Below are 20,330 nucleotides of genomic sequence, written 5' to 3' on the forward strand. Positions count from 1 at the left end.
ACTTAAAGTTAAAAAACAACTCTGAAGTAAACCTGAAACTTTAAAACGTTAAAATCGATACTAAAGTTAAAATTTACTTATAATTAGGAACCTCACATTTCAAAGCATACCAAATTCAGTTTAATTACTTCCTTTTTATTAGTAAACGAGTTTCTGGTTTACCATTTGCATTTTGCAATCCCATACTCGCATTTGTCACGCTTCCCAATGCATTACCACGGCAAAAATTGTGAAACTACTTGTTGAAGTGTCTCCTTTTCGTGAGTTTGAAGGGAACCCAAATGGTTCCAAACACATACTCAAATTTTAAATTTTAAGCCTCATGCTAACAAATGTTTTAATTAAAGTATTTGTTAAAGTATTTACTTTTTGTTGTCATGTGTTAAATGCATAAAAATTTTCACTTCAAATTTCTCAACAAGTACATGTTAGCATTTTCCAAACTTTAATCACTTTTAGTTTCTCAAAAGTAGATTTTAAGATGCACTTTATATTTAAAATAAAGTTATATTTAGTCTATCATAATTTTCTTACGGACCAGTTTTGATCTTTGGGAAAAAATAATACCAAAATAATCTCTCACATTTTCATACAAGGAGAAACTAGTCCATTTGTTAGTTGAATTGGTGGACTAAATTTGTCCATATACGAATATCCGTGGAAATAATTTGGTATTGTTTATTGTTAAGGACTAAATTTGTCTATATAAAATTTGTGAGAGACTAAAAATAAATCGTATAAGTTTGGTTATGTGGTGATAAGAATCGATTTTGAGTGAATTGATTATGGATAAAAGTAAAGTTGAATGTAAAATAATTTATATTTGAATGCATTTATGTAAAAGTAAATTTAACAATAAATTTAAGACAATAAAAGCTAAAGTATACAAGTTACATCTTAAGTAAAATCATTTCTATAAATAAAATCACTTCTACGATCTCTAAAGTCAACTATCAATTTTATATCACTACATTTCATTTTTTTTAATATTAAAAGAGTTGGTTCCCGCATAAAGTTGGGGGGTCTTAAGTAAGACTCTGGATCTTATAAGACATTGAACAAGATTCTTCTCAATAAAGGTACTTAATAGGTACCGGGTCTTAAATGTCCCAAGCTTTAAGACACTGTCAACCAACTTTAATCATTTGCATTGGAGATGGTCTTAGCATTTCCCAAACTTTAATCACTTTTAGTTTCTCAAAAGTAAATTTAAACGTGCACACTTTATATTGTTAAAAAATTAAATTCGACTATGTCAAATTTGTGAAAGACTAAAAAGGAATTGTGTACGTTTGGTTCCGCGGTGATAAGAATCGATCTTGAGTGAATAACTATAGATAAAAGTAGAGTTAAATATAAAGTAATTTATGTTTTGGTATATTTATGTAAAAGTGAATTTAACAATAAATTTAAAACTAAAGTATACAAATTATTTCCTTAAATAAAATCAATCCTACAAATAAAATCAGTTCCATGATCTCTAAAGTCACTTTTGACCCTTCGTAATTGAATTCAAACCTATATTTAGTCTTATATTTATTTCATATAAGTTAAAGTGGAAAATTAACGTTTCCATAGTTTCCATTTTCCATATTCATAACCGTAAAATCTAGTAAAGATTAATGTCATAGGACCCACCTCAACCTTTCACACTCTAAAAAGAGAGACTAAACACAAATATAAAAATCAACTCACTAGTTCCCACTAACCATCATCACTGCCAGCAACAACCTCAACAATAACATTAAACTCAAAAAAATCCAACACAACACACAAACAATAGTGTATCTTTGTTTATAATCCACAAACATAACCAAATCCAAAACAAAACACAATCATCATCACTATGTCAAAACAAACATACAGTGTTTGTTTATGCTGGCGTAGAAGATTCAAGCTAGCTTTATCAGAAGCACCACAAGAGATCAAGACCCTCTTTGAACAATACTCAGAAAATGATCTCATGACACCTTCAAACCTCAAAAGATTCTTAATTGAAATACAAAAACAAGAACAAGCTACTGAAGAAGAAGCACAAGCTATCATTGATAGTTTCAAGCATTTCCATAGAAGGGGTGCTGGACTTAATCTTGAAACTTTTTTCAAGTTTCTCTTTAGTGATAGTAACCTTGCTCTTTTATCTTCAATTGGGGTAAGTAAAAAAAAGTAAAAATTATTTTTTAATTTTTTTTTACTTGTTTTAGTTTCTGAACCTTGTCATGTTTTTTGGTCAACTGAATCTGTATTTGGTTGATTTTCAATTATATTGTTCTTTGTGGATTTTGTTACTAGATTCAGTAGTACCTTGTTTAATGCCTTTCATTTTCTCAGTTTTTGTTTTTATTAACATTTTTGTCTTTTATTGTCAATTTAGGCTAACATGATAACACTCTCTCTACAATAACTTGTACTACATAGTAATTCAGGTCAATTGCGTCTGAAATTTGATAGTAATTCAGATTCATATTGATGCTAAGTGACTTAAATTTAGACCGAATTCTACATTAAATACATCAATTTTGTTTGTTTCACTTTTGCTAATATTTTATATATAATCAAAAGTGAGCCAAGGAAAGTTGATGTATTTTGACAAAATTTTGAATAAAATACACATCAATTTTGTTTGACTCGTGTTTGCTTATATTTTGCAACTTGAGTATATGCAAATAAAATATAGTCAAAAGTGAGTCAATAAACGTTGATGTATTTGGACCAAATGTTGAACCAAATACAAATTTTGCAACGTTTTTGCTTACATTTTGCAACGGAGTATATGCTAATAAAATATAGTCAAAAGTGAGTCTAAAAAAGTTGATGTATTTGAACCAAATTTTGAATCAAATACATCAATTTTGTTTGACTCGTTTTTGCTTATATTTTGCAATGGAGTATATGCTAAGTATATACTTTGGACTCTTACTCCCCTAAAAACAATATGTACTTGTAGTCATTCATTATATTTTGTTTAAGGGTGAAGGTTAACATGGTGAACTATATGTATTGGTCCATCGCGGTGAACTCAAAAATAACCATTGCTTTAATAATTAAAAAAAAATGCACTAGTAAAGTTTACATTTCTTTACATTAACAGTCACTTTCTTTAAGAAATGGGATTTTGGTTTTTTCTGTTTTTTATTTCAGGGCATTGCAGGATATACCTAGTTCTAAATTGTGGTCCACAACCACAATTGCAGCCACAATATAAAGAATTTAGATGTATCTTGCAACAAAATCGCAATTGCGGCTGTATCCGCTGCATTTTTTTTCGCATTTTAGCATAATATCAAAATTTGCGGTGTAATTGCGACCATAATTTAGAACTATGGGATATACCATATGGCATCACATTGGCTTTCATTTTAGTTTCTATATTGCTTTTAATTTTGTTCACACTTTACACACTTTTGGTTATTTAGTTCAGAATCTTATTTTCGAGTGCCTTAATTATGTACAATTCAACCCTCAAGGTATTACTTCAACGAGGGTTTAAGGCCATAACTTTAATTAACAAACCGCTCATAAATCATCATTACTAAGGTATATAAGATAGTATGTCTTCTATAACTGTAACTTGTACTTGTTCTCTTGTTCTGATCTGTGTTTTTTGTTGTATTCCAGGTGCACCATGATATGACATTACCTTTGTCCCATTATTTCATATATACTGGTCACAATTCCTATCTAACCGGGAATCAGCTGAGCAGCGACTGCAGTGACATTCCAATTGTGAAAGCGTTGCAGAGAGGTGTAAGGGTAATTGAGTTGGACTTGTGGCCTAATGCATCCAAGGATAATGTTGATGTTCTTCATGGAAGGTAATCTTACAAGTTTGAAAAATGTCCACTTTTATACTTTAATCGCCTTCTATTTTCTTGATAATGATGTCACCTGGTTGAATTGCAGCAAAAATGCTACAAATTCTAGTATTTTCGGTGCAATCTGGCAAAATATAATAAATGATACACAAGCAAAAGTTCGAAATCATTGACAATTATGAAAAATTAATAGAAAATCATGATTGTCAGGCAATATAAATGATAACTCATACCATATCAGCATATCATTTTTACATTGCCAATTGTATCCAGAAATTATTTTCTTGAAAATTTGAAATATAACTGTTTACATTTTTTTAATCTCTAGGACATTGACTACTCCTGTGGAGCTCATTAGATGCTTGAGGTCTATTAAGGAACATGCCTTCGTCGCGTCAGAATTTCCGGTTGTAATAACCCTAGAAGACCATCTTACTCCAGATCTTCAAGCCAAAGTGGCCGAGGTTAGTTAACTGAAGTTGTATTGGGATTGAAAATATTTTTCTGTGTGGATAAGCTGTTTATGTATAAGTAACTTAATTAAGAACTTATTAAATAAGTACTTATATATAAGCTAACAAAAGCTAAAATAAAGTCAAAATTGTTTTCATATATAAGCTGTTTTTATAACCTAACCTGGAGAACTAATGGAGATAAGCTAAAAACGGCTTATGGACAGACATATCATAAGATATTTCCATAAGCTCTTCCAAACAGTGTCTAAGTGCTTATGCAAGTAGATACGCTCAAATAAGTCAATCTTGACAGGCTATTACATTAATATAGTTGACAATTATGTCTAAATTTTTAGATGGTTACTTCAACATTTGGAGACATACTATTTGTACCTGGCTCAGAAAGCTTGAAGGAATTTCCTTCTCCTGAATCACTTAAAAAGAGGATTATTATATCAACCAAACCACCTAAGGAGTACCTTGAGACAAAAGAAGTAAAGGAAAAAGAGGATGATTCACTGCACGGAAAGGCTTCAGGCGACGATGAAGCGTGGGGGACGGAGATCCCGAGCTTCAAGTTAGGTTTGTTATCCGATTACAAGGTACGAGACTAAACCAATTTTATTTGCACTTCAATTAATAATTTTAGGGAGATTTGTTAACTGCATATAAATTTCCATCTTTAGGGAAACAGTTTGGATAAAGAATATTTTCATGACGAGGAAGAGCTTTCTGAATCAGACAAGTCACATCACCACGTAGCTCCAGAATATAAAGGTTTAATTGCCATTCATGCTGGGAAGTCGAAAGGAGGAATAGACGCATGGCTCAAAATAGATCCGGAGAAAGTGAGGCGTATAAGTTTAAGTGAGCAACAACTTGAAAAGGCTGCTATAACTCATGGAAAAGAAATTGTCAGGTATATTGTTAAATGTTTCTAGTGAGTCCTTTTTATGTTTGAAATGAATGAACTGCTGCTATCTCTGACTCTATCCCATGGTGTTGCTCAACATATATTTCTTACTACCTCCGTTAATTGGCGTTTTAAGGTTATTTCCACGTACAAAAAAAATCAATAAATTTTGTTACTTTTGATCAAGTTATTTCTTTTTCCTATAATTCCTATTTGATATCCCATTTCACATATTTCACTCTGCAATAAATAGTCAGGGATAATTTTGACGAAATTTAAAAGGAACGGAGATACTATTTTTCTAATATTCGGACCTTCTGTATTCTATTTCCCTGATTGAAATTCTACTACTTTTGTTGGCCATTTTCCTGTTGTATTGTATCACATTTATTGTGGTTTAAATTAGTTTATGTCTCTCCATCAACTTGATCTATCTAATAGGAAAATGTTTTGGTTGTTGCTATTGAATATGTTTATGTCTGTGTGCGCGAGTGTGTCTATCTGTGTGCGAATAAATTTTTATTTACCTGATTGTTGGTCTGCTATAGGTTTACTCAGAAGAATATTCTGAGGGTGTTTCCAAAAGGTACTCGCATTGACTCGTCAAATTATAATCCCTTAATTGGGTGGATTCATGGAGCTCAAATGGTTGCATTCAACATGCAGGTTTCTATTTCTCCCTCTTCAGTGTTTTTTCATTTTTTTCCCTTCCTCTCTACGAGAGCAGGAGGAAAAATAAATCGATAGCCTTCAAGCTACCAAGTGCTGACAAAATATTTTAGCTTTTGATAGTAGTCTTATGAAGCACTGGCTTAGACACCAGAAACGACACAGACACATAGATACCAGTAATATTTTGAGAAAATAGAAGTAATTGAATGCAGTCATATATGTCACTGTTGGACACTGGACACAACTTTGATCTAAAGCGTCAGGGCGACATAGGAACAATCAACATTCGACATATAGCAATGTGATAGTTGAAATATGAGCCGGTCCTTTTTGAGCAGGATTTATAATTTATTGAATATCTTAGTTTATGTTTATTATCGTCTACACTTTTCACGCAAGTTACGATGTGAGGTTAAGTTAACACTGGTAGAGGTTGCTACTACACAATACCCACATCTAATATGATAAAATCTATTATTGATTATGATGTTGGCTGTTCTAAGTTAGTTTTCATTGTGCTTGGTTCCATTGTAGGGGTATGGGAGATCACTTTGGCTGATGCATGGAATGTTTAGAGCCAATGGAGGGTGTGGTTATGTTAAAAAACCAGATTTTCTCTTAACGACTGGTCCGGACAATGAGGTCTTTGATCCTAAAGCTAAGTTACCTGTGAAGACTACTTTGAAGGTAAGGGTTTTTCATGAATCAGCTACCTCATCCAAGTGTATCTAATTTAATATTCAATATTAACCAATATAGTAATATCATACTTCACTTGTTCTTAGGTGACTGTATATATGGGAGAAGGATGGTATTATGATTTCAAACATACACACTTTGATCAATATTCACCTCCAGATTTCTATGCAAGAGTAAGTTAAAGTTATCTATTAATCCTTTTTTCAGCTTATTTCCATAAGCTCTCCAGAATAGCTTATAAACAATTTGACTTAATTTGAAATTGATTTGATAATTTAAATACAGGTTGGGATTGCTGGAGTCCCTAGTGATAGTATAATGAAAAAAACAAGGGCAATAGAGGATAACTGGCTGCCTACATGGAACGAGGTATTTGAGTTCCCGCTTACTGTTCCGGAACTAGCCCTTCTTCGTATAGAAGTTCACGAGTATGACATGTCCGAGAAAGATGATTTTGGTGGCCAAACATGCTTACCTGTTTCGGAGCTAAGGAGTGGCGTTCGAGCAGTTTCCCTGCATAGCCAGAAGGGAGATAAATACAACTCTGTAAAGCTTCTTATGCGCTTTGAATTTCATTGATTATGTTCTCATAATTCTGTTTTACATTATTTATAGATTATGTACAGTCATTAAGATGTGTCGGTAAGAGTAAGAGTTTGTATGTTGTAGATGAAGGATGGTATCATGAATAATTCTTTAAGAAATAATGTGTTTGTGCTGTAAGGCTTCAGACTTGTCAATATACATTTATATCACATAATTATGTGTGTTTTGAGTGACAATAATAATTCATATACATGAAAGTTTTGGATGTTAGTATTATGCTTTCTTGTAATTTAAGATGATGTTGTTGTGTTAGACTTCATGGAACTTTTCTATACACTGTCAGTGTAATGTTATTTTACACTTGCGTCAAATGATGTGTTGCGATGTGCTTTAATGAGTACGACAAGTCATTTGTTTACAAATACATTAAATGACGTGGCAACACATTATTGGACGCATAAGTTAAAATAATTTTACATAGGCGGGTTATAGAGATTAAATCGTCTAAACTTTCTATCCAAACATAAATAGACAAAATATGGTGGCTGACCGACCATTAATTACACAATAAGACAAACTCATTCTCATAATCATAAGGACCCATTAGGAGGACCATGTCTCATGGCCTGTAGGTTCAGCATGTGCAGAAACTTAATTCTAGTCTCTTTCGGTTAAGAACCAAAGGATTAAAATAAAAAATAAAAAATAAATACGCAAGATGTGTGTGTACTCAAAGCCTATGATGGTTATATTACTCATAAAATGATGTGTGAATAGAAAGGTTAGTCGGGAGCAATGATATTTGAACATCAAAATTTTGACAATTCATGTCACAATCTATAAAACCAAGTGTTAATTTAGTTAAGAGAGAGAAAGAAAAAATTATTATAAAACTCTAATGAGTTGTTTTTAGTGTGATTTTATCGGTTGTCATTGTTAAAATTTTGATGTTCAAATATCATTTTTTTTTTATGATGATGGTTATAGAAAGGAGAAAGGGAAGTAAAAGTGTTAATTATGATGTTTGTAAATTGTGTGGGGGCTATAAAGCTCAACTACTCAAACAATAACAAGATAGAATGAGGGTGCACTTGCATGGTGTTCTCATGCTCTAAAAGTCTATCTTTGTTCACACTCTTAACCACTTCTTCTACACACCTCTTAATTTTGCATTAGACTTGGTAAACTATATGTAGCTAAATGTAAACACAATAATGCTCAAAAGTTGAGATCTTCATGATTAGTGATCTAATCTGAAAGTAACATTAAGTACAATGATTTGGCGTATAGACCAAACCAAAGGAGTAAAAAAAGTTGCAAATAAAATTTACCCATGTGTATTAGACTATTGTATTGTATATGTTGGAATCATGGTGAATTTGATGAAATCACAGTGATGTTTTTTTTACCAAAATAACAGTGACTTATCATAATTTTATCAAATTCACTGTCAATCCAAACATGCACTTGTGCACAAATCATACTCTAACCATAACATTTGGCAAGTTGAAAAACACCAAAAATGTTTTAAGAATGAGATTTAGAATTCAAATTTTACTAACATTTCTATCAAAAAAGAAAATAAAAATTGTAACATCTAAGGATTAAAAATGCAGTAAATTCTGTGTAAAATATGAAATTGGCACTGCAAAATCCACAGCTTCTGTTTCATTCATCTCTGGTGGTTTAACTCTTTGATCCAAAAATTTCATCAATTCTCCTTTCATGATTATTGGCACTGCAAAATCTACTATACTGATTAGTGTTCCTCCATTTTCATCATTCTTGATTATAGCTCCTTTTCCTGTTAATAATTCTAGTAAAACTACCCCAAGACCATAAACATCACTATTCGCTGTTAATACATTAAATCCGGTAACATTTGGGATCGATGTCTTCAACTGTTCCTGCTGCTTACGTCGGTTTGTAATTGTGATCTGAATCCGAATTCATAATTGATAATCCGATATCAGACACTCTAGCCATCCAATTCACGTCAATGAGAATGTTTGAAGACTTAATGTCTCGATGAATTATCGATGGAACCGTGTGATTATGGAGATACTCAATTCCCCGCGGAGGATCCAACACAATTTTGATCCTCATTTTCCAAGAATTCAATAAACTACTATTCTTGTCAGCGTTGTTTTTGTCCTGCAAATGATCATACATTGAACCATTCTTCATGAACTCATACACCAATAGTCTTTCATCTTTTTCATTGCAGAAACCGACTAATCTAACCAAATGCTTGTGATGTAGGCATGATAAAAAGGCTAATTCGGATTCAAATGTGCTCTCCTTCTATTGAAAAACTTTCATCATAGTACTCATTTCACCCCTTTTGATTGTTGCCTCATTTACCTTTGAAAACAACACCATAACTTCCAGCACCAATCTTGTTCTCAAGTGAGAAATTGTTTGTGGCAGCATTTAGCTCGGCAAGAGTGAACTCTTCTGACCTATCTGGATGTTTTGTTGACGATGTTCCGCTTCTCTGACGCCTCATTATCCTCAAACCTGGTGCCTAATTGTGGATGATCTCAAAGGCGAAGCGCTGCAATTCAAACCTCCACCTCTAGTGATTGTTGGTTGAACTTAATTGTGAACTTTATTCTTGCCAAAAGACACACCACTCCACAAACAATAAATCACAGTGCAACTGCTCCAATTAATCCGACAGTAACAAACACCAATAACCCTGTTGTCAATGTCTTTGACCTAGAAACCAGCAGCCCCGGCTGTGGCGGGGCTGCTATCTGTGACGGCCCCATAACATGCATTTGAGGCCAACATGGTGTCTGAACCATTATTATTAGACCAATCAAGACCCCAACAAACAACAGAAAAATTATTTGTAGTTAGTCCACGAGTAAATTCGGAAGAAGAAACACCTTTTGTAACATTAACATCAAACAACGGAACCATTAGATCTTCTAATAGCACAACTATGTTCAGCTCCTAAAGCTAAATCAGAATATTCCAAAGACTCAACTTGAAAAGGAACATTAATTTGACCAAAATCATTACTTCCTTTACAAACTAAAAACCTTTTTGAATTCAATCCACAGACATGCGACTCACCATAGAAACATTTACAAACTCTTTCTCTATCTTCTCAGAAATGGAAGATTCATTCACATTCATATTCCCAAAACAAAAAACCGACTTAGGATCATTTTTCTTCAAAATTCCACAACAGAATCCAAACCCAAAAGTTATTGTAGAAAAGGTAAGACAAAATAAAACTTTTATTGATCAAACATAAGCACAAGATGCGCACAAGGTTACAACAATACAAATAAGACTAAGCCAAAATGTAACACAAAATACAAATAAGTACCCAAACTCTAAAATGGAAACATTCCAAATATTAGGTAAAAGCCTATATACTAATCCTTTTTTTCCTCCACTTCTTTCTTTCTTTCTTCTTCATCTTCTTCTTCATTTTTAATCAAGGAAATCACAACTACTTAATTGATATCTGAAGATGATAGATTGTTTTTTTTACCTTGTTTGTGTCATTTCATATTAAGCCCGTTCCATTTTTTTCCGTGCAATGTTAATATCATTGGATGGTTCTATTCCTATAGAACATCATCTATTTCCTCTTCAGTCACACAGAGCTCTTTTTCAGTTAGATTCTGTTGTTGCAACTTGAGGTTACCACTTCCTCTATATTAAACAACGATTTGTAAATGTAATCTTCTTTTCCTTCCGGAATCAGGTTGCCATCATTGGTGGAAGGGCACCCATCCTTTGCGAGCACCCTTTTATGTTTTTTCCCACTGCAAAATAATGAATCACATGATTAATGCATAAGTTGATATATGGAAACAAGAAAAGAAGACTAACTAACTGAAAAAAGCAAGGTTTTGCAACTCGAGAGTTTACTTAAACTCGTTTTGCCTAGGTAAACTCGACTCGTAAACTCAACTAACTAAGCTGCAAAAAGTTATTGAACAATCATGGGAGAACAATACAAGATGTGTTCCCACAGGTTCAAGCTCCAACAGTACTATAGACTAACAACAAATCAAAATCATGACATTTACCAAACACCACTATGAAACGATGATAATAAGGGAAAACTTGAAATTGTCCCCAAAAAACGTAGTATACATATTCCAAAAAATGAAATAAACAGTAGAATAAAAAAGAATGACAAAATAAATCAACTTTAAAATTGAATAATGAAGAAGAGATAGAAACTTTGTTACCTATTTAATCAAAGAAATTACACTCGAAAAACATGATTGATGATGCAAACGTGTCTCTCATGACTTGGAACCCTAGATTTTTTTTTCTGTGAATTCGGTATGTTGTGTGAAATGGAAACTTTCGATTGAGTGTTTTTTTTTAAGTACTAGTACTATTATACTATCTTTTAAATAAGGGGGAATTAGTCACTTTAGTCCCTGAATCGGAAGGGATTCGTCACTTTAGTCCCTGAATGCAGATAAATTGCAAAATAGTCCCTGAATGTAGACTTTGTTAGTCAATTTAGTCCCTGAATGCAAATTTCGTTAGTCAATTTAGTCCCTGAATGTAGACTCCGTTAGTCACTTTAGTCCCTGAAATTGACCATGCAGGGACTGTTTTGCAATTTCTCTTCATTTAGGGACTAAAGTGACGAATCCTCTCCCATTCAGGGACTAAAGTGACTAATTCCCCTTTAAATAAGACTTAATTACTATTTTGGTCCCTTAACTTATTTTTTGGTTTCGTTTTGGTCTCTTAAGTTATTAACGTTATAATTTGGTCCCTTAACTTACTTTTTGGTTTCGTTTTGGTCCCTTAACTATTAAAAGTTTCGTTTTGGTCCCTTAACTTATTTTTTTGTTTCGATTTGGTCCCTTAACTTATTTTTTGGTTTCGTTTTGGTCCCTTACCTTATTTTTTGGTTTCGTTTTGATCCCTTAACTCTAATACATTCATCCTAACGTAAAGGACCAAAGTGGTTGACGGAGGAAGAGTTAAGGGGCCAAAACGAAAGCAAAAAATAAGTTAAGGGACCAGAACGAAACCAAAAAATAAGTTAAGGGACCAAAACGAAACTTTTAATAGTTAAGGGACCAAAACGAAACCAAAAAGTAACTTAATGGACGAAATTGTAACGTTAATAACTTATGAGACCAAAATGTAACCAACAAATAACTTAAGGGACCAAATCATTAATTAAGCCTTTAAATAAAATTCATTCAAAATTTGAATTAATTTTAAAATAAATTAATTTAAAAAAATGGTAGTATTGAATAATACTCTCTCGGGTCATTAATATAGGAAAATGTTAATAAAAAAAAAATTTGGTACTATTTATAAAAAAATGTCACAACTTTTAACGTTTGAAAGATTTTTCTACCCCTTATTTAATGTTTGCGTCTTATTAATATTATTGAGTGTATTTAATGTTTCACAATTTTTTATGAGGGTATATTTGTAAAATTATTCAAAAAGTTGTAATAATTAATGATTGCATTGATTTTGATATTTTTTTTTATTTTTCTTCTTATAATAAGGACCGGAGGGAGTATATGTAACCGGAGAGAGTAGTTCGAGTAGTGTTATTTGAATAACCATTTAAAACAACTTTGATGACAACTTCTTTTCTCTATCTTTTTATTCACCAAAAACAATAGAGAGAAAAATGAAGAGAGAGAGAGAGAGAGAGAGAGAGAGAGAGAGAGAGAGAGAGAGAGAGAGAGAGAGAGAGAGAGAGAGAGGGAGGGAGAGAGAGAGTTATAACATAACGTGAGTATGAGAGATAAAATTGTCATATAAAGTGATCGTACAAATATCATTTCTCTAATAGTTCAACATGGAAGAGAGAGTGGAAGAAATATATATATATATATATATATATATTAATAAATCTACAAGATTTTGAATAATTCAAATTAGTTCATTGAAATTGACATAGTTGAGAATCAAAATATGAGATTTTGATATGAGCGCACTTCAAAATCTCAAGTCAACATCATCATACCAACTTAAATAAACTTTAATATTTGTCAATTTTTTCGAGTGTAAACACAAAACCTCCAACTTCTTTAACCATTAATTTAAAAGAGATAAACAACCAACAACACAAATATAAATTATTTTTGTAGTTTTACATATTTTGGTTGCACATAAGTTGTCTTAATATATTCCCAACAAATAACATCATATTCATAAAAATATGAAGAAAAAAGTATTTAAAATACGTATAACCAATAGAGTAGCTCCCTTTGCGATCAAACTTACAACATGAACTAACGGCCTGTTTGGTGCACATGATATGATAGAAATATGATATGATATGAAATTGGATAAGGATAGGAAATGATATAGACAAGACAAACATTTATCATATCACATGTTTGGTGCACACATGATAACAAACATAATATCATATATATCACAATTAAATGACATAATTATCCTTGTAATTAATTATAATTAAATATAATTAAGATATTATTAATTATAAGTTTTTTTTTGAAGGGAGTTAATTATAAAAGTTATAAAGCAAAATTGTCAATCGTCTTCTTCCTATTTTTAAGGGTGTCGTCATCTTCATTCCTAATGTTCAATTAATTGTCAATCGTCTTCTTCCTATTTTTAAGGGTGTCGTCATCTTCATTCCTAATGTTCAATTAAAAAAAATTTATGGTTTCTTCAATTAAAAAAAAATTGTTGCTTGTTAAAAAAAAATTGTTGACTGTCTTCTTTCTTCAATTACAAAGTTTTATCAAAATCCCTTTGTGTAACTCCAACTTAATACGAAATTCCCAAACTCTGTTTCATTTTTTTTTAAAATTTGACTTGAATACAAAATAGACAATCAAGAAAGAAACAAACAAAAAATCAAACAAATTGAGGAAAAAGTGGTTGTAGGATGGAATTGAGGTCATATCTTTGACAAATAGAAGTTATGGCGTTAAAGAGTTATGGAGGATGAGGTACATGTAGATGGATGGAGAGCATAGAGAACATGAGCGATGAATTGAGAGAGATGGCAGAATAAGAATTTTAGTGCTAATCATGATAGGATAATTCTAACCCACCAAAAGCTATGGATAAAAATAACAAAGGGTGGTTAGGATAGGATTAGAAATAGGTTTAAGTTATCCTTTTCTATTGGCGCACCAAAAAACAAATTAAATCAGGATATGATAGTTTTATCATATCCTGTCTTCCTATCCTATGCACCAAACAACCCCTAAAAGTCTACAACTCTTCAGTTAATTGCTAAACTAAGTTAGGCGAGACAATGTTCATGGCATTTAACTTCGAAAATATATTTAGAATGAAAAAGATTCAGGCCTAATTTGATATCTAAAATATTTGGGGGCCTAAAATCCTTTTTTTAGTGAGAGCCCCTAAAATCTGTTTTTTGCAGCTTTGTGGGGAAAAATTTGGTCATTGTTAGGCATAGTTACAACCGAGCCTTTTGGTGTATCAGATCATTTTTATCAGTTTGTTTACTCAGCAAGTGATCTGCGTGCACGCCATTCTTTTATGTAGCTTATTTGGATGTGTTGTGTGTGGGTAATTTGGAATGAAAGAAACGACCGGCTGTTCAGAAATAAGGAGAGTACCATCCATCGGTTGGTAGAGAAAGTCAAATTACATTCTTTCTGGTGGATGAAGGCTACTAATATTACAATCCGGCCTAATTTTCACATGTGGTGGTCGAGCCCTTTTGTATGTTTGGGCATTGGCTAGTCTGTTTTTTGTACTCATTATTCCGATTTTATAACTGCATACTTTTGAGATTTCTTTAGCACACATTGTGCTTGAGGATCCTTTTATGTTTCTAATATATATTCCATTTTTGCTTGTAAAAAAAAATATAAAACTATGACATCAAATTCATAAACTCCGCGTCTATGGGAGGAAATCACAAAAATCATACTTTCCCCCTTTTTTTTTAGGCTTTGTTTGGGAGTTTGGAGGGGAAGGGAGGGGAGGGCTTTGGGGGGTTGGAAATATATAGAAAAATGGACAAAAAATTCACATTTTTTGAAAGAACAGTTTTTTAGAGAATGATAAACTAATACTTATGATTAATATACTTTTAATTTTAAGAATATAATAACAACATAGATTGGATTTGAAAAATTCATATAAACCCTCCCTAACCCCCCAAAACTCTCCCCCAATACAATTTTTGAGTTCCCCCAAATGAGGGGTATTTTTTATTATGAGTAAAAAATTAACCTCCAAAGCCCTCTCCTCCCAATGTCTTCTATTTCTTCCACTTGCTCCTTCCTTTTTTCCAAAACCCTCCCCTCCCCTCCCCTCCAAACAAAGCCTAAAAAAAAAGGGGGAACTTTCCCATCCTTTATTGATGGCTAGTTTTAAAAAAAAAATTAAAAAAAGTAGAAGCGTAGTAATAAATCAATAACTACTCTATCTTTGCATTTCTCATAAAAGAGGTTTTCAAATTTCAAAAGAGAAGTTTAAGCGTAATTAAATGGAGCCTCGGAGCTTAGCTCAGTTGGTATGAACAATGCATAAAATATGTAAGGTTCGGGGTTCGAACCTCGGCCACCACCAAAAAAAATGGAAAAAAACCTTTATCTAAACTATCTAAACTAAAAGAATAATTACTATCTAAACTAAAAGAATACACCAACGTGAATTGTAATATAATCAAATCTTAATATAATGCACGTCTTAGGATGTGTATATCTTAGAGAAAGATGAGATTGAGGTAAATACGGACTTTCATTTGTACGTTTGATATATGCAAATGGTTAAAGATTTTACATTTAAAGGATGAAAAATGCTATTTCTCGCGACCAATTACTGTCCGAAAGCTTCCCGAATACACTTTTATGCTGTTTTTTTTTTTTTTTACAAAAAATTCCTGTTGAATTATTATAAAGCGGTTCCGTGTATTGTGGAAATTGAGATGGAACTTCCCACTACACAACTACTAGCTTCCTTGAATTGTGGAAAGGCATCAGTTTTAATTGGTTAAACTCTCTCGGGATGATTTCGGGAAATTATTGCTGTTAAAGGATTAGCTCAATAAGATACTTGATTTACGCAAAATAAAGATCTAAAGATTTTACTATACTTCACTTACCTCTGAGTTTAACTTTGAATTCTCATAATCTCTTTTAGTAAAGAACTATAAAATTAAAATAAAAACAAATAAATAAATACACAAGATGTGTGCTCAAAGCCTATGATGGTCATTACTCATGACTCCATATCTAAAATGATGTGTGAATAGGAAGGCTAATTGGCATTAACCAATCCATTTCTTGTATTGATTCTATCCCTCTAGTCAAGCTGGCACCTACCATACAAGCTTGCACCTAAACATGTCTATTTTTTAATGATGGGCGGTATAGAAAGGTGACAAAGAAGTAAAAGTGTTAATTATGGTGTTTGTAATTGTGTGGGCTCAAGCTCAACAACTCAAACAATAACCGGTAGCATTTGGGTGACATTGGGATGTCAATGTTATGTGATATTGGCCAACCACAATGGTACACAGTGTATAAAAAATCCTTGTGTAAGAGATAAGAAAGCTACCCGTTATTGTCTTTTTGTCTTTTCTTCTCTCCCACTTACAAGGATTTTTTTGTCTTTTTGTACACTTGTGATATTGTGGTTGGTCAATATCACATGACATTGACATCCCAATGTCACCCAAGTGTTTTCCAACAATAACAACATAGAATGAAGGCACACTTGGATGGTGTTCTCATGCTCTAAAAGTCAATCTTTGTTCACACTCTTAACAACCTCTTCTTTAACACACCTCCCAAATTTCAACTTGACTTGGTATACTACATGTAGCTAAATGTAAACAAAATAATGCTCAACAGTTGAGATCTTCATGATTGAACTTTTTCGTGATCTAATCTAAAAGTAACATTAAGTACAATGATTTGGTGTGTAGTCCAAACCAATGGATAAAAAGAGAAGTTGCAAATGAAATCTACTTGTGTTTTGGTGCATGTTGAAATCAAGGCAATTTTGATGAAATTACGGCGACACTGTAATTTTGTTGAAGCTTTAGAGTATAGCATTTGCCAAAACAACGGTGAGTTGGTGACACATTATAATTTTGTCAAACTCCGTGTGAATTCAAACATGCACTTAAGCATACAAGTCTCACGTATGTAGCTTGGTTGGCAAGCGAAAAACACCAAAAGAATTTTAAGCAGCAGCACAATCTCTAATATTAACATTTTCCGAAAAACAGTAACACAATGATTAAAAATGCAGTAAATTCTCCTGTGAAAAATGAAATTGCAATTACTGGCTATTAGTGTTTCACAAAACTCTACACTGCAGCCTATTGTTAGATCACATTCCTAAATCTTTACATACACCCCAAGAGTATACCCAAATTAAAATTCATCAAAAAGAATCAATAATAATCAAGTAAAATTTCCAATATCAGTCAGATCCAATAGAGATTGTAGCACTAGAAATGCTACCATGACTACTACTATCACAAAGAGTGAAAGCACGTTCCAAATTAGCCACAATATCACTTATTGTTGGTCTATCTTTTCCTTCCAAATGCACACAATGCATTGCAGTATATGACACAAGCTCCACTGCTTCTGTTTCATTCATCTCTGGTGGTTCAACCCTTTGATCCAAAATTTTCATCAATTCTCCTTTCATAATTATAGGCACTGCAAAATCTACTATACTAATTGGTGTTCCTCCATTTTCATCATTCTTGAATATAGCTCTTTTTCCTGTCAATAGCTCAAGTAAAACTACTCCTAGACCGTAAACATCACTCTTTGCTGTTAATACATTTAGACCATAATATTCAGGATCGATGTATCCAACTGTTCCGGCCGCTTTCGTTGGTCTGTAATCATGATCCGAATCCGGACTCAACATTGACAATCCGAAATCAGACACTCTAGCCGTCCAATCCGCGTCAATGAGAATGTTCGACGACTTGATGTCTCGATGAATTATTGATGGAACCGCGTAATTATGGAGATACTCAATTCCACGTGATGCATCCAAAGCGACTTTGATCCTCATTTTCCAAGAATTCAATAAACTACTATTCTTGTCAACGTTGTTTTTGTCGTGCAAATGATCATACAATGCACCATTCTTCATGAACTCGTAAACCAAAAGCCTTTCATCTTTCTCGTCGCAAAAACCGACTAGTCTAACCAAGTGCTTGTGATGTAGGCGCGACAAAAAGGCTAATTCGGACTCAAATGCGCTCTCTTTCTCTTGAAAAACTTTCATCATAGTACTAGTTTCACCCCTTTTGATTGCCACCTCGCGGCCATCTGCGAGTTTACCTTTGTAAACAACACCATAGCTTCCAGCACCAATCTTGTTCTCAAGTGAGAAATTGTTTGTGGCTGCAACAAGCTCAGCAAGGGTGAATTCTTCTGACCTATCTGGATGTTTTGTTGACGATGTTCCACTTCTCTGACGCCTCATTATCCGCGAACCTTGTCGCCTAATTGTGGATGATCTCGAAGTTGGACTATAATTCGAAAATGCACCACAATTAAGACTTCCACCTCTAGTGATTGTTGGTTGAACTGAATTGTGAACTTTCTTCTTACCAAAACACACACCACTCCACAAACAATAAACCACAGTACACAAACCAGCAACAGCTCCAATTACTCCAACAATAGCAAACACCAATAACCCCTTTGTCAATGTCTTTGACCTAGAACACGGCAGCCCTGGCTGTGGCGGTGTTGCTATCTGCGACGGCACCGGAACATCCATTTGAGGCCAACAAGGTTTTGGCTTACAAATATTACCAAATCCAGAACATAAATACTGAGATTGAGGATACATACCACATTCACTACAAGAAGATTGAACACAAATCCCTGGTAGAATAGGTGGCAAAGGAAGCTGAAAAGTTGAACCATTCCAACCAGGACCCCAACAAACAACAGAAAAATTGTTTGTTGTCAATCCACAAGTAAAATTGGAAGCAGAAACAATAACCTCAAAAGAAACATTTTTTGTAACATTAACATCAAACAATCCATTACCACCCCAACAAACAACAGAACCATTAGATCTTCTAATAGCACAACTATGTTCAGCTCCTAAAGCTAAATCAGAATATTCCAAAGACTCAACTTGATTAGGAACATTAATTTGACCAAAATTATTGCTTCCTTTACAAACTAAAAACCCTTTTGAATTCAATCCACAAACATGTGACTCACCAGCTACAAGACTCACCATAGAAACATTCACAAACTCTTTCTCTATCTTCTCAGCAATGGAAGATTCATTCATATTCACATTCACATTACCAAAACATCGAACCGACCCAGAATCATTTGTCTTCAAAATCCCACAAGAGAATCCAAACCCAGAAGCTATTGATGAAAATTGATCAAACCCAGATGGCAAAACAAAACCTTTATTCATTCTCCAACAAGAAACGTTTCCAACATTAACCATTGTAGCACAAACATGGGAATCGCCAACAGCAAGATTCTCGTATAGAACAGTGCCATTGTTGTTGTTGTAAAGTCTTCTTGTTTCAAACGTTGTGTTTGATGAAACAGTGTCCCAACAGAGGATACTGTAGTTACCGGACCTAATACCACAGAAGTAGTTTCTTCCACCTGAGATTGAAGAGAATGAGACTTCCGGCACGGCGGTGATGAGACGGCCATGGCGGTAGCAAATGATGTTATGAGTTTTTTGTGATGATATGATGCCGCAGACGGTGGCTGTGGAGTCGACGACGGCGAGGGTGGTGCCAGAGCCGAGAGCATTGGTGAAGGGGAGTGATGAGAGGAGAAAGACAACGGTGAAAGTGGAAAAGATGACGGAAGAGAGTGAAATTTTCTTCATGTATGCTTCATTGGTAGAGAGAGAGAGAGAGAGAGAGAGAGAGAGAGAGATTTTCAAGGGTACGATGAAGGTGTTTCAGTTTTGTGTGTAGCTACGTTAGATACAAGAATTTTGTCTTTGAAACTTTTCAAGTTGATTTGAGTTTGAATTTACTTTCTTATTTATCTTCCTATTTTTAAGGAGGCGTTTGGTTTCTTCAATTCAAATTCTCTTTCAAAAGTTGACTCGGATTATCGGCTCAGTCGCGATAGATCTCAAAGTTCTACGACAATTAACAACATACTTAATCGATCATGTGTACTGTTCACATTCAAACAAAATATTTTGACCATATTTTTTATATTAATATACAAAGACTAAGAATAACATCTAAGATGTTGTTGAATTTATCTCGATAGA

At 33.3% G+C, this 20,330-nt stretch overlaps 2 protein-coding genes, 1 long non-coding RNA gene and 1 pseudogene across 3 annotated transcripts; 1 reads left to right on the forward strand and 3 right to left on the reverse strand.

Moving 5' to 3' along the window:
- Positions 1-1,688: 1,688 nt before the first annotated feature.
- On the forward strand, positions 1,689-7,370 carry LOC146924149 (phosphoinositide phospholipase C 2-like). Its single transcript, XM_085709174.1, has 9 exons — positions 1,689-2,152; positions 3,619-3,815; positions 4,144-4,279; positions 4,627-4,872; positions 4,957-5,189; positions 5,732-5,849; positions 6,390-6,542; positions 6,641-6,727; positions 6,840-7,370. Exons 1-9 carry the CDS (start codon positions 1,847-1,849, stop codon positions 7,131-7,133), a joined length of 1,770 nt encoding a protein of 589 aa, XP_085565300.1. The 5' UTR covers positions 1,689-1,846; the 3' UTR covers positions 7,134-7,370.
- A 1,295-nt stretch (positions 7,371-8,665) lies between these two features.
- On the reverse strand, positions 8,666-10,279 carry LOC146924150 (putative serine/threonine-protein kinase-like protein CCR3 pseudogene; annotated as a pseudogene).
- A 54-nt stretch (positions 10,280-10,333) lies between these two features.
- On the reverse strand, positions 10,334-11,452 carry LOC146924151 (uncharacterized). The gene is made up of 2 exons (XR_015010046.1): positions 11,321-11,452; positions 10,334-10,888 (listed from the first exon to the last, which is right to left on the reverse strand). It is a non-coding gene; the product is annotated as an uncharacterized LOC146924151 (long non-coding RNA).
- Positions 11,453-17,264: 5,812 nt separating this feature from the next.
- LOC146924152 (putative serine/threonine-protein kinase-like protein CCR3) lies at positions 17,265-20,059 on the reverse strand. Its single transcript, XM_085709175.1, has one exon. The coding sequence runs from the start codon at positions 19,929-19,931 to the stop codon at positions 17,508-17,510; it is 2,424 nt and encodes an 807-aa protein (XP_085565301.1). The 5' UTR covers positions 19,932-20,059; the 3' UTR covers positions 17,265-17,507.
- Between the last annotated feature and the right edge of the window lie 271 nt (positions 20,060-20,330).

Source organism: Medicago sativa, chromosome 5 (genome assembly GCF_051527215.1).
Source record: "Medicago sativa cultivar Bolivia chromosome 5, Bolivia_mono, whole genome shotgun sequence".
Taxonomy (NCBI): domain Eukaryota; kingdom Viridiplantae; phylum Streptophyta; class Magnoliopsida; order Fabales; family Fabaceae; genus Medicago; species Medicago sativa.

Coding starts and splice junctions, on each gene's coding strand:
- LOC146924149 (XM_085709174.1), top strand. CDS start 1,847: ATGTCAAAACAAACATACAGTGTTTGTTTATGCTGGCGTAGAAGATTC. Junction 2,153..3,618: donor CTCTTTTATCTTCAATTGGG/GTAAGTAAAAAA, acceptor GTTGTATTCCAG/GTGCACCATGATATGACATT. Junction 5,850..6,389: donor TGGTTGCATTCAACATGCAG/GTTTCTATTTCT, acceptor GTTCCATTGTAG/GGGTATGGGAGATCACTTTG.
- LOC146924152 (XM_085709175.1), bottom strand. CDS start 19,931: ATGAAGAAAATTTCACTCTCTTCCGTCATCTTTTCCACTTTCACCGTT.